We start from the raw sequence: 14056 nt of genomic DNA, 5'->3' as shown, positions 1-14056 counted from the left end.
CCTCTGTATTTCTTCTTTACCTGATTTGACAGTGTTTTGTTTTATATGTTTGTTTTTGGGACATTTCTTGTCCATCCCTAACTGCTCTTGAGAAGGTGATAGTGAACAGTGTGATTGAATTCCTACAGCCACAGTGTAGTTAGGAAAGGACATCAAGGGTTTTTACTCATCAACAATAAAGGAACAATATTAGAACTTCAGGTCAGGATGGTGAATGGCTCATTGGGGCTTTTCCAGTGGTGGTCCTCCCATACCTCCTTCAAGATAGGCCATGTGTATCTGGCAGGTATTGTTGAAGGAGCTGTTGTTTTGCTGCATACTGCTACCTCTATGCATTACCAGTGCAGGGAGAGACTATTTAAAGTGGAAAATGAGGTGTCAATCAAGCAGGTTGCTTTCTCTTAGATAGTGTCAAGTTTCTTAAGTGTTCAAGCTGCATTCATTCAGACAAGCCAGATGTGTTCCATCACAATCTCGACTTGTGCCTTAGATTATGGACAGGTATAGGGGTGATGGGAGGTGAGTTATTTGCTGTAGTATTCCTAGTTTGACTTTGATGTTCAGAATTATCCATCAGCAATTTTCTACAATAAGGCAGGAACTGAATTAATTCATCCAAAATGTAGAGTTAATGCATTAATGCAACATTCAAAATGCCAGCAGAGTGATGTACTTTGTCCTTCTCTCTTATCTTGTTGACTATGACCCCAGAATTACAGCCCCTCACAGAAAAGCTGTTGTGAAGAAATGAAGGTCATCCTTCTTCTACTCCTTTTCATTGCCAGCACTGAGCAATCCCCTACACATCATGAAGGTAAGTAATGAATTTGTTATGTTTTGGTCTTTCAGTTTGTGAATTTCAACTGGGATATGTAATAGGCGGGATTGTATAGATCAACTTGGATTATGGTCTGTACCATTTCATCCTTTCTCAGGGGGTTCCCTCATTCCCCAGGATTCATATCCCTTCCCCAGAAATTTCTGGAGCTACATCTCTTTATCGTTTGATGAAGAGGGTACTGACTGTCCACAGACTTTTTCCACTGGAGCATATGAGGTTGAGAGGTCACCTGATAAAAGTTTATAAAATAACGAGAGGTATAGATAGAATTGATGGTAAGGTGTCTTTTTCCTAAGATGGGGAATTACAAGGCTAGGGGGCACATTTGTAAAATGAGGGGAGAGAGATTTAGAAGAGACATAAGAGGCAAATCTTTTGCACAGAGGATGTTTCAGTGTGGAATGAACTTCTTGGGGAAGTGGAGGATGGAGATACAATTACAACATTTAAAAGGTATTTGGATGAATACATGAATAGAAAAGGTTTAGAGGGGTATAAGTCAGGAACAGGCTAGTGGGACTGATTTAGATTGGGATTATGTTGGGCATGGACTGGTGGGACTGAAGGATTTGTTTCTGTGCAGTATGACACTATAATACAGATGTATTATACAGGATTGTGATCAATTCAGCAATGTGCCCGAGGACAAGCAGTGTCTCTGAACTGCAATACAAGTTAAATTTCTTCCTTTATTCCCTTTTCCTTTTGTCATTCATCATTTCTGTTGCTTCTCCCTTCTTATGTTCTCGCCCTCATGTTCTAAATCAGTCTCTGGCTCTGTTGTCTTCTACAGTGTAGATACATCAATTTTCACTCTGTCCCACTGCATATGACATTTGTCACAGTGTCTCTCTCTTTCCTTCCCACTTCCTGCATCTTTACCATCTCTTTGTCTCCTTCTTTTCCTCTTGTTTTCCTTTTCATCTCTGGGTCCTACCCTCTGTTCATCTCTCCATAACTATCCAATGCCTCTTATTAAAGGCTCTTTTACTCTCTGCATCATTCTTGTTTGCTGCTGTGTCTTCCTCCTAATTTCTGTCTCTTTCTGTATCCCTCTCACTCCTTACTCTGTCCCTTTCTCTGTGGCTCCATCTCTCTGTAGCTATGTCTTTTTTGTGTCTTTCATCAGCAGTAATGCAAACTATATCTTTTCTTTGGTTAAGATGAAATCGGCATTGGAAACCATGACATTGCAATTGTCAATGTCATGGGTGACTTTGAAGTCAACGACAATGGCTGTCCAGATAAACACGATCACCACTATAATTTAACCAGGAGCTGCCTGGAACTCAAAGAGAAATACCACTTCACCAAAGGTAAACAATTTCAGCAAAAAGTACAATTGCCTCATTAAGCTAAGATATAGTCAGCGTGGCTACGTTTCTACTTAGTGCCTTAGTGACAAGCAAAAAATAATCAGTCTTCCAGTGCCTTGTTACTCACCAGTAAAAGCACCAAGTAATGTGTAGGCTTTGTAACTCATACTGACTACTGGAAAAAGCGAACAAATGTATATTTATGCAGCACACTTCACACTTTCAAGACGCCCCAATAGGTTTTATAGCCGGTGGAGAGTTCTTGAAGAGCACTCACTGTTATTACATGGATAAGTACTACAGCAAAGTTGCGTTCAAAGTCCCATCAAACAGAACATGAGACGAATGACCAGTTAATCAGTTTTCATTTTGGTTTGGTGGGCGAATGTTGGGTGGGACACTGTGGACTCTGCCCTCGTTCAAATAACATTATGGGGACTTGTTTTTGCGTCAATGAAAGCGAAACAGAGTGAGGAAGTAAATGCTTGTTACATGACAGAAAACGCAAAGTGGGTGTTAATACATCAGACCACTCCTGTTCTCAACTGGACTTTGGAAACGGGAACACAATTCCTTAATATACAGATGGGAAACATTGAGTGTATAACGGAATCAGCAATAGAGAGGAGGAGTGCAATAAAATCACAGGAAACCATTAACAAAACTGCTGAATAGCAAGGATGAAATTCATTGAGGTGGAATAGAGAAATTTTTTTGAAAACCTGAAGATGGAACAGTTATGGCAAATGACCATTAACACAGAGAAATGTGAAGATATGAGTTTTGGTATGAAGTATACAAGCAGTAACTGCACTTTAGAGAAAGGTGGGAGGTTGCAGGGATCACAACTAGGCAAATTAATGATGTTTAAAGTTCGCTTGTGGCATGTGGGCATTACTAGCTGACCAGCATGTATTCCCCATCTCTAGTTGCCCCTTGAGAAGGGAGTGGTAATCTGCCTTCTTGAACAGCTGCAGACCCACAGTGCAATTGGGACAGAGTTCCAGGATTTTGACCCAGCAACACTGAAGGATGGAGGGGAACTTGCAGGTGGAGGTGTTTCCTTGACCTTCTAGATAGAAATGTTCGTGGGCTTGGAAGGCACTGCTGAAGGAACTTTGGTGAATTTCTGCAATACATATTTTGGATGGTATACACACTGCTGGTACTGAGTGTCAGTAATGAAGGGAGTGAAAATTTGTGGAGGTGGTGCCAATTGAGTGGACTGCTTTGAATTGGATGGTGCCAATCTTCTTGAGCAGCAACCATCCAGACAAGTATGGAATATTCCATCACATTCCTGACTTGTGGGCAGGCTTTGGAGCATCAGGAAATGAGTTACACATGACAGTGTTCCATGCCTCTAATCTGTTGCTATGGCTGTGCATTTCTCTAATGAGTACACAGTTGAGTTTCTGGCCAGTGGAAACACTCCCCCCGCAAGAATGTTGATAGTGAAGGATTCAGTGATAGTAACTGTATTGAATATGAAGGGCTGATGGTTGAATTGTCTCTTATTGGACATGTTCATTGTCAGGCATGAATGTTGCTTACAATTTGTCAGTCCAAGCCTGTCCAGACCTTGTTGCAATAAAGCAGACAAGTGAAACTCTTCTGTAGTGATGCCATGATGGAGAACAGATAACGTTTGGACTTCCCCTTGATGTTGTGAAACTTAAATGCTAAAGGTGTGTCAGAGAAATTAAGTCGGGCACTGTGTGCGATTTGTTCAAACCTTTCCTCAGATAAATGGCAAACACCACCATGTTTCTTGCCAATGCAACAAGGTCAGAAAAATACCTCAAACTGACTCAATTGTGTGTGAATATTGGAACCCTCAATGAAGAAGCACAGAATGGATGTTCTTGACTCCTCAGGCAAGTTGCAGAACCCAGCGTTGGGAGACAGAAATTTTGTGAGAACAGAAAAATATTAAGTAAATGAAGTCATTTTCTAGTTATTAGACTGAGACTTATTAATTCAGCTGGGTAGAAGGTTTCGAGAAAAGAAAATCAGGCAAGGACAATTACATGCCTACATCTAATTGTTACTTAGACTTATATCAATTGTGAAGTGATTCGAGACATTCTAGTCTATAGCACAAATGCAATCCTTTATTATGAGAGGGACTCTTTTTTTTAAGCCAATATTTTAACAGCAATTGACATTGTCATCTACATTCAGCTCTAGTTTTCCTTTCAGTGATTCAATACTTTGTTTATTTCACAGGGAAATTGCATCCAAAGTGTCCTTCCTGTTATGATGTTAGTTCTAACCATATAATGCTCTCAAAAGATTGAATTGCATAATATTGTCCTCTTCATACAGATGGCGTCCATCTCTTCATAACTAGTAATGGTGAACTCTACCAGGCCTTCTGTGACATGACCACTGATGGAGGTGGTTGGACCCTAATTGCAAGTGTCCATGAGAACAACATACTTGGGAAATGCACCACTGGGGACCGCTGGTCCAGTCAGCAAGGGGGTAATGCCAGTTCTCCAGCAGGAGACAGGTCATGGTCCAATTTTGCGACATTTGGTTGTACAGAAGGAGCGACAAGTGATGACCTGAAGGTGATGAGCTTTTGTGCAATCTCTTTATTTAAAACAATGTTTGTCATTGGCAGTGGCCTTCAATTCATTTCTGCAGCGGGAATGGTGAGAGTGGAAACCAGGGAGCTGTCGGGAAGGTAAATTCTCCATTTAAAAACTTACCAGAGTGCAGAGACTTCTGGGACTTCTTTTCCGCCTACAGGTATATAGGTTGGATGCTTGGCAAAGAATAGGGAGAGAGAGTAGTTGAACACATGGCTACAGGGATGATGCAGGAGGGAGGGATTCAGATACTTGGATAATTGGGCCCATTCTGGGGTAGGTGGAACCTCTACAAATGGGATGGTCTACACCTGAACCAGAGGGGTACCAATACCCTGGTGGGGGGGGGGGGGGGCTGTGGATTTGCTAATGATCTTTGGGAGCATTTAAATGAATTCAGCAGGGGCATGGGAACATGAATTGCAGCTCCAGTGTACAGGAGGTTGAGGGTAGTGAGGTCAGGAATAAGGTTTCAAGTTTTCAGGAGTGCACTGGCAGGCAGGAGGGTAGTTTGAAGTATGTCAACTTCAACACCAGGAGCATCCGGAATAAGGTGGATGAACTTGCAACATGGGTTGGTACCTGGGACTTCGATGTTGTGGCTATTTCGGAGATATGGATAGAGGAGGGACAGGAATGGTTGTTGCAAGTTCCAGGGTTTTGATATTTCAGTTAGATCAGGGAAGGTGGTAAAAGAGGGGGAGGGGGGACATTGTTAGTCAAGGACAGTATTACAGTTGCAGAAAGGATTTTGATGAGGACTTGTCTACTGAGGTAGAATGAGTTGAGGTTAGAAACAGGAAAGGAGAGGTCACCCTGTTGGGAGTATCCACAGGCCTCCAAATAGTTTCAGAGATGTAGAGGAAAGGATTGCAAAGGTGATTTTGGATCGGAGCAAGAGCAACAGTGCAGTTCTTATGGGGTCTTTAGCTTTCCAAATATTCACTGGAAATTTGATAGTTTGAGTACTTTAGATGGGTCAGTTTTTGTCCAATGTGTGCAGGATGGTTTCTTGACACAGTATGTAGACAGGCCAACAAGAGGTGAGGCCACATTGGATTTGGTAATGGGTAATGAACCAGGCCAGGTGTTAGATTTGAAGGTAGGTGAGCACTTTGGTGAAAGTGACCACAATTCGGTTATGTTTACTTTAGCAATGGAAAGGGATAGGTATATACCGCAAAGCAAGAATTATAGCTGGGTCAAGGGAAATTATGATGCAATTTGGTGGGATTTAGGATGCATAGGATAGGGAAAGGAAATGTAGGGGATGGTAAGAGTTGAAATGTGGAGCTAGATCAAGGAGCAGCTGCTGCATGTCCTTGATAAGTATGTACATGTCAGGCAGGGAGGAAGTGATTGAGTGAGGGAACTGTGGTTTACTAAAGAAGTTGAAGCTCTTGTCAAGAGGAAGAAGGGGGCTTATATAAAGATGAGATGTGAAGGGCACTTGAGAGTTACAAATTAGCCAGGAAGGATCTAAAGAGAGAGCTAAGAAGAGCCAGGAGGGGACATGTGAAGTCTTTGGCAGATAGGATCAAGGAAAACCTGAAAGCTTTCTATAGGTATGTCAGGAATAAAAGAAGTCAGGAATAAGATTATGGCCAGTCAAGGACAGTAGTGGGAAGTAGTGCATGGAGTGCGAAGAGATAGGAAGGACGCTAAATGAACAGTATTCACACAGGATAAAAAAATGTTGTCAAGGAGAATACTGAGATACAGACTATCAGACTAGACAGGATTGAGGTTCATAAGGAAGAGGTGTTAACAGTTCTGGAAAGTGTGAAAACAGGTAAGTCCCCTGGGCTGGATGGGATTTATCCTGGGATTCTTGGGAAGCTAGGTGAGAGATTACGGCCCTTTGGCTTTCATCTTGATGTCATCATTGTCTACAGGAATAGTGCCAGAAGACTGGAAGATAGCAAATGTTGTCCCCTTGTTCAAGAAGGGGAGTAGAGATGACCCTGGTAATTATAGACTAGAGAGCCTTACTCCTGTTGTGGGCAAAGTTTTGGAAAGAAATATAAGAGAAAGGATTTATAATGATCTAGAAAGGAATAATTAGATTAGGAATAATAAACACGGTTTTGTGAAGGGTAGGTTGTGCCTCACAAACCTTATTGAGTTCTTTGAGAAGATGACAAAACTGATGGATGAGGATATAGCCATGATTGTGGTGTATATGGATTTCAGGAAAGTGTGAGATAAGGTTCCCCACGTTAGGCTATTGCAGAAAATACATAGGCATGGGATTGTGGTCGGCTTAGCCGTTTGGATTAGAAATTGTCTAGCTGTAAGAAGACAGAGGGTGGTGGTTGATGGGAAATGTTAATCCTGGAGTTCAGTTACTAGTGGGGTACTGCAAGGATCTGTTTTGGGGTCACTGCTGTTTGTCATTTTTATAAATGACCTGGATAAGGGTGTAGGAAGATGGGTTTGTAAATTTGTAGATGACATTAAAGTTGGTGGAGTTGAGGACTGTGTGGAAGGATGTTGTAGGTTACAGAGAGACATAGATAAGCTGTAAAGTGCGGCTGAGAGGTAAAAAATGGAGTTTCATGTGGAAAAGGTGATTTACTTTGGAAAGAGTAGCATGAATGCAGAGTACAGGGTGAATGGTAAGATTCTTGGTAGTGTGGATGAGCAGAGAGATCTTGATATCCATGTATATAGATCCCTGAAAGTTGCCACCCAGATTGATAGGGTTGTTAAGAAGGTGGAGGGTACATTAGCTTTTATTGCTCAAGGGATTGAATTTTGGAGCCATGAGGTCATGATGCAGCTGTACAAAACTCAGTTGCGGCCTCAATTGGTGTATTGCGTACAGGTCTGGTTGTTGAATTATAGGAAGGGTGTGGAAGCTTTGGAAAGGGTTCAGAGGAGATTTTCCTGGATGTTGCCTGGTATGGATGGAATGTCTCATGAGGAGAGGCTGAGGGACCTGAAGCTGTTTTTGTTAGAGAGAAGGTTAAGAGCTGGCTTAATCGAGGCATACAAAATGATCAGAGGATTAGATAGGGTGGACAGTGAAAGCCTTTTTTCCTTGGATGGTGATGGCTAGCAAGAGGGGACAAAGCTTTAAGTTGAGGGGTGATAGATATAGGACAGATGTCAGAAGTCAGTGGCTTGCACTTAAGACCACAAGGTATCGTTTGAAATGCCAATCAATTTTACAGCCCTATGAATGAAGAGGTTGTGGTATTTTCATTTGAATGTTGATTTGGTTAGTTGGCTGCCCCCAAGGAAGAGAAAATGTGATTCTATGTCTCTAAGAGATGACATTGGTGGGGAGTAACACTAGGCCACAGGCCACTTTGCATATTATATGATATTACTGCAATTGAATTTCCTTATTCTGTAGCACTGGGCTCGAACTTATCTGAAGAAGAATGAGTCTCCCACATTAATTAATGAGGTTGTCCTCTGTGGTTTTGTGATGCTGGTGAACTCTACTCGCCGCAGCACTGACAATCTGTGTCTATTTCTGATCAGAACCCAGGTTACTATGACATAAAGGCCTCAGATATATCAATTTGGCACGTACCCAATGACACACCGCTAAGCAGCTGGAAAGATGCAGCAATCCTCCGCTATCACACCAAAACCAACTTCCTACAGCAGTACGGAGGAAACTTGTATCAGCTGTTCCATGTGAGTATCTCAGCAGTGACCGCATTTCATAGAATCCCCACAGTGTGAAAGCAGGCCATTTGGCCGATCGAGTCCACGCTGATCCTTCGAAGAACATCCCTCCCAGATCCACATCCCCTACTCTAACCCTGCATATCCCAGGGCTAATCCACTTAACCTACACACCCCTGAACATTACAGATGGTTTAGCATGGCCAATTCACCTAACCTGCAACTCTACGAACTGTGGGAGGAAACTGGAGCACCAGAAGGAACCCCACGCAGACACACAGAGAATGTGCAAATTCCACACAAACAGTCACCTGAGGGTGGAGTTGGCGTGGTAATTAAACATAATTGTTTATTTCACTCTTCCACAAGTATTTGATGTGTTTAAGGATTATAACCTGGGACAACATTATGAAAACAGCTGAACATGGGTTTAACTGGACACTCTAAACAATTTAATAAGCAAGTCTTCTTCTCTCTTTCTCCTTCAGCTCCTGCTCATGGTAATCTGATGTAAAATCACTGAAAATCATCTCTTTAAATGAACCAAACCAATTCATTTAATTTACCTCCATTGACAGTCAGTTTTATAATAAACTGAAAATTCTGCTCTTAAAATTCTCATGCCTATGGACATTAATATATCAAAAATGTTTAATTTACTAAAATACTGACTCGCAATGGCTGTGTAGCCTAAAAAAGCGAGGATAGTTTTGAACAGAGTCCAATAATGTACATAATTGACAGAATCTCACAATGTTGACTTCAGGGCAGTGGTGGTGATGACAAGGTTAATTTTGTGTTTTTCTTGAATGGGCAAGTCTGCAAACACAAGTCAGGCAATTTTTAATAGAGACTATCTCCACCTCGCAAATGTACTGAGAAGTGGGTGACCATTATGTTCCTCTGACCCTCTCAGGAGCACACTCCAGGAGTTATGTCCGGACACTGTGCTCCCATCTGCCTATCTCACTAATCAACCTGACTATCAGGTTAACTAGGAATAGTGATAAATTTAAGTTTTAAAAAGGATTTGCATGTCTATGATACTTTTCATAACATCGGAACGTCCCAAAATGTTTTACTACCAATTACATTTTTGACGTTTACTCAGTGAGATCATGGGGAAAATGGTGAACAATGTTAACTGACCTTTTCCCTGGGTTAACTGCAGTATAGGAGAGAGTGAGACCTGCAGATGCTGGAGAGACAGAACAACTCCCTCTCCCACTACCCCAAGGACATGCAGGTCCTGGCCCTACTCCACTGCAAAACCAAACCCACCCACCAACTGGAGGAAGAATGTCTCATCCTCCACCTAGGGATCCTCCAACCACATGGCATCAACATCCATTTCACCAGTTTCCTCATCTCCCCTCCCCCAACTCACTCCAGATTCAACCCTCTCACTTATCTCCACCTTCTTGAACTGTCTTACCTGCTCATCTTCCTTCACACCTATCCGCTCCACCTTCCCCATCTCAATTACCACCCACCTGCATCTACCAGCTTCCTCACCCCCAGCCCCACACCAACTCCCCTTATTTATCTCTCAGCCCCCTTCCTCCCCTCCCCCACCACATTCCTGACAAAGGGCTCATTCCCAAAACGTCAACTCTCCTGCTCCTCAGACGCTGCCTGACCTGCTGTGCTTTTCCAGTACCACACTTTTCAACTTTAACTGTCGAATGCAGGGACTTAAATAAATACTGTATTCTAATGTTAATGGACATTGTCTTCAAAAGTGATTAGCTGACACCCAACACAATGTTTAAAAAGAACACATAGAAGGGGAATGAGCAAATTGCCCCCCAAAAGCACTCAAAACTGCATAGGTTAGATTTCAGTTCACGGTTCTAACAAAAACATTTGTGTAACCAAAAACTTAAAATGTTGAAAAATTAAAGAATCCTGGAAGTTATGTTATTCCCCTATCCCCACAAACTCTACTTGTCCTTAATTTTCCCACAGACAAAATTGGTTTGATACTAAATTGTTTTGTGGTTAGGAACCACAGCCACGGTGAGAAACCAGAAGGGGATACAGGATGAACTACTTTGTTTGAGAACTTTAGGAATAAATGTTGATAAGGACACTGTTGTGTCTACCCTGCTTTTGTTTCAATTGAATCATGGTGGGTGGGGGGGAGGGGAAGGGGCTGAGAAGTAAATAGGGGAGTGGGGTTAGGTAGGGGGAAGGTAACTGGGAAGGCGATAGGTAGATGCAAGTGTGAGGTCTGTATTCCCCTGAATTGCTGAGAGTGTTTTGTTTTCGAAACAAAATCTAGCAAAGGATGTCCTTCAAACAATTTGACATCCTCTCTCAATGTGACCAAACCCATGCACTACATTGAAATGGCATTCATAAGAGGCCAAGCCCCGACAACGGAACTTGGTCCAACCACATTCTGACTCAGAGACACCAAATTGCCATTGGACCAAGTTGATAATCAGGAGAGAATGGGGAATTCATTAGAAAAAGCAGTAATATCTTCATGGAGGATGTGAGATTGCAAAGGATTGTGTAGGAAGATGATGCTTGGGGTGGATAGAACTGCAAGGTGAGGAAGAATTGTGGGAGAAATGGGCAAAACAAGAGGAAGGGTCACATAAAAGCAAGATATCAAGTAGAACAATGCATTCAATTTCAGCAATACCCTGTCGAATACAACAAAGGGAAATGTCCAGATGATAACGGGCCCTTAAGTCACATCACTTATGACTTCGGCAGTGATGAGAAGATACAGCAATTGTATGGGCCTTTGAGTCACAGTAAGTGCAAAATTCTTTATTTACTCTATTCAAGCAATGAAACCTTTGTTGGTTACCAAAAACTTGGTGCAACATTTGAAAAAAAAACAGAGCTTGGACTTTGGAGCCTGCTTTGCCCAAAACAAGAAGCAGCTGCAAACTCCAAGTGCAAGTCATAGATGTTCAGGTTGTGTGGGAGTCCTGATCTCCTGGATGTAGGTTTGCTCGCTGATTTGGAAGGTTCGTTTTCAGATGTTTCATCATAACACTAGGTAACATCTTCAGTGAGCCTCCGCATGAAGCATTGATGATGTAACCGGCTTTCTATTTATATGTTTGGGTTTCCTTGGGTTGGTAATGTCACTCTCTGTGGTGACATCATTTCCTGTGGTGATGATTCTTTTTCTCAGGAGATGGTAAATGGGATCCAAGTCAATGTGTTTGTTGATAGAGTTCCGGTTGGAATGCCATGCTTCTAGGAATTCTCTTACCTGTCTCTGTTTGGCTTGTCCTAGGATGGATGTGTTGTCCCAGTCGAAGTGGTATCCTTCCTCATCCATTTGTAAGGATAATAGTGAGAGTGGATCATGTTGTTTTGTGGCTAGTCGATGTTCATATATCCTGGTGGCTAGTTTTCTGCCCGTTTGTTCAATGTATTGTTTGTTAAAGTTCTTGCAAGTTATTTTTTAATTATGATCTCATTGAATGGCTCAACAGACTAAAGGATCATTCCTGTTCCTGTGCTCATTTTTTCAAATCATGATGTCATGATACAAGAACCGACAATGCTTAGCTAGCTTTCTGTGAGGGCCACTCAGCTCTAGACTCAGTTCAGAAGAGGTGAGGTGAGATTACAACAGGGGAGGTGAGAATGCAACCACCCAGACTGCATGTGAGCAAAATAGAAACAACAAATTCTGAAGCAACCCACCATAGCTCCCCCAACTCAAAATTCTGAAAGTCCTCAGCAGCTCTGGCAACAGCAGCAACCATCAGTTAATATCTTTCTCCTCTCTAACTGTGACTCTTTAAAGTTTGACATTCAAACACTCTAACACTTTTCTTTCCAAACGGTGCTTAAATAGCTGTGTGATTTGTTATGTGTTTGCAGACGAATTTGAACCAGGATATGTGCAATTCAGGGTATTCAACAATGAAAAAGCAGCACTGGCGATGTGTTCTGGAGTGAAGTACAATGGATGCAATTCAGAACATGTAAGTATAGAACTGCAGAAAATAGGGATGATAGAAAAGTGAGAGGACAGTCTGAGTGAGCAAACAGAATCACAGAATGATTACGATCCAGAGGAGAATCTCACTTAAATAATGTTCAGCCACATATTTCCCCATGTTATAGCTGCTGTTGTTTGTGGGGAGATTGTAACTGCAGCTTTCTGAATCAGTGCAGTCCAGCCTGTGTCTCAATAGTTCATCTCCTGGTGTTTTTGCCCATCAGAATGCTGATGAATGGAATAATTGTTGAAATATTTCATATTGTTTATGTCTAGGTCTGTATTGGAGGTGGAGGATACTTCCCTGAGGCATCGCCAAGGCAGTGTGGAGATTTCACAGCCTTTGACTGGAATGGTGTTGGCACACACCAGTCATGGAGTGCATCGAAGGAGGTGACAGAGGCTGCAGTGTTGATCTTTTACCGTTAATGCAGGCCATGTCTTCACAGGAGTCACTGACAATTGACTGCAATGTGACAAAATGCCTTCATTTAAAAAAAAAATTGCTTTCATACAATTCTGTACTTCATTTTACATTCAGAAATTAGCAGTAGTCTAAGAAGTTGCACTTGTGCAACTTTTAATACTTGGTATGTGGGACACATTATAAATCACTGATCATGCTAGGGGTTTCTGACAATCCTTTTTCTTCCTTGTACTATAATGGCTTCCATTGGATTGCTGACAGGATTTCAATAAATTGAATTGGAGATGCTATCTGTGTGTGTTTGTTTCCATAACTGACTGTATCATCCAACTTATTATATTTTGCAGCTTAATTTTAGAATGATTCTTAGGAATGTTTTTAGGAGATTGAGTTCTGTTCAGTGATGAATTCTGTTCAGTGGTGGTAAATAAAATAAAAGGAGGCATCCTGCCCAGTTATTCATTTCCCTTATCAATGTTGAAAATCCCATATGTGTTCATTTTCTCTCATGTCTTAAAATATTCCTTCAATGATTTAAAGTGCAACTAATCCTAACACATGTCTCAATCTCATCGGCCTAAAACAATTCATCTGAATTTAATTCTATTCCAGTTAAAGAAGAATTTAACATGATGCAATCCTATACATTTCAAACTGTTGACTCATACAAGGCCAAATTTGTTCTCCCCATGTTTACTGTGTTTTGAAACTACATTACAGCCTATTTATGTGACTAAATGAGTTAGGCTGCTTATATATTTGTTACTTCAAGAAATATGTATTCAAAAAAAATCCAAGGCTTGACATATTACCTTTTGAGTCAAATTACGTTGCTGATATCCAGACTTAGTCTTTGTTGTATTTCCCTTGTAGATCTTGAAATAGTTGCTTGCTTGTACACTATCTCTCACACACAGAGACTCTGATGTACACTGTCTTTCTCTCTTTCTCTGTCTCTCTCTTTCACACACACATACACATACACACACACTAGTGTACACTCTCACTCGCGCGCGCACACACACACACTAGTGTACACTGTCTCTTATTTTGGGGAGGATCCATTGAAATGGGCTTAACCCCTCTCCCCTACCTGCATTTGACTTCCTAGGCCAGACGTGGGGAACCTTTTCATGTTGGAAGGCTGCATGATGTTAGTTGTAATCTAATAAGGCCGCATCCAAGAAACTTCAATTATATATTCTTCAAAATTCACATTAATTTGTAAAAATCTGACTACTATGTACTAACTAA

At 41.6% G+C, this 14056-nt stretch overlaps 1 protein-coding gene across 1 annotated transcript; it reads left to right on the top strand.

Moving 5' to 3' along the window:
• Positions 1-714: 714 nt before the first annotated feature.
• On the top strand, positions 715-12996 carry LOC140475953 (intelectin-1b-like). The gene is made up of 7 exons (XM_072567867.1): positions 715-814; positions 2005-2157; positions 4486-4733; positions 8247-8405; positions 11044-11164; positions 12255-12358; positions 12652-12996. Exons 1-7 carry the CDS (start codon positions 748-750, stop codon positions 12802-12804), a joined length of 1005 nt encoding a protein of 334 aa, XP_072423968.1. The 5' UTR covers positions 715-747; the 3' UTR covers positions 12805-12996.
• Positions 12997-14056: the final 1060 nt, after the last annotated feature.

Source organism: Chiloscyllium punctatum, chromosome 4, assembly GCF_047496795.1.
Source record: "Chiloscyllium punctatum isolate Juve2018m chromosome 4, sChiPun1.3, whole genome shotgun sequence".
In the NCBI taxonomy this organism is placed as follows: domain Eukaryota; kingdom Metazoa; phylum Chordata; class Chondrichthyes; order Orectolobiformes; family Hemiscylliidae; genus Chiloscyllium; species Chiloscyllium punctatum.
Note: the sequence above shows the minus strand (reverse complement) of the source record. Positions and strands in the feature narration are given on the sequence as shown.

Coding starts and splice junctions, on each gene's coding strand:
- LOC140475953 (XM_072567867.1), top strand. CDS start 748: ATGAAGGTCATCCTTCTTCTACTCCTTTTCATTGCCAGCACTGAGCAA. Junction 4,734..8,246: donor CGACAAGTGATGACCTGAAG/GTGATGAGCTTT, acceptor ATTTCTGATCAG/AACCCAGGTTACTATGACAT. Junction 8,406..11,043: donor ACTTGTATCAGCTGTTCCAT/GTGAGTATCTCA, acceptor ATTCAATTTCAG/CAATACCCTGTCGAATACAA.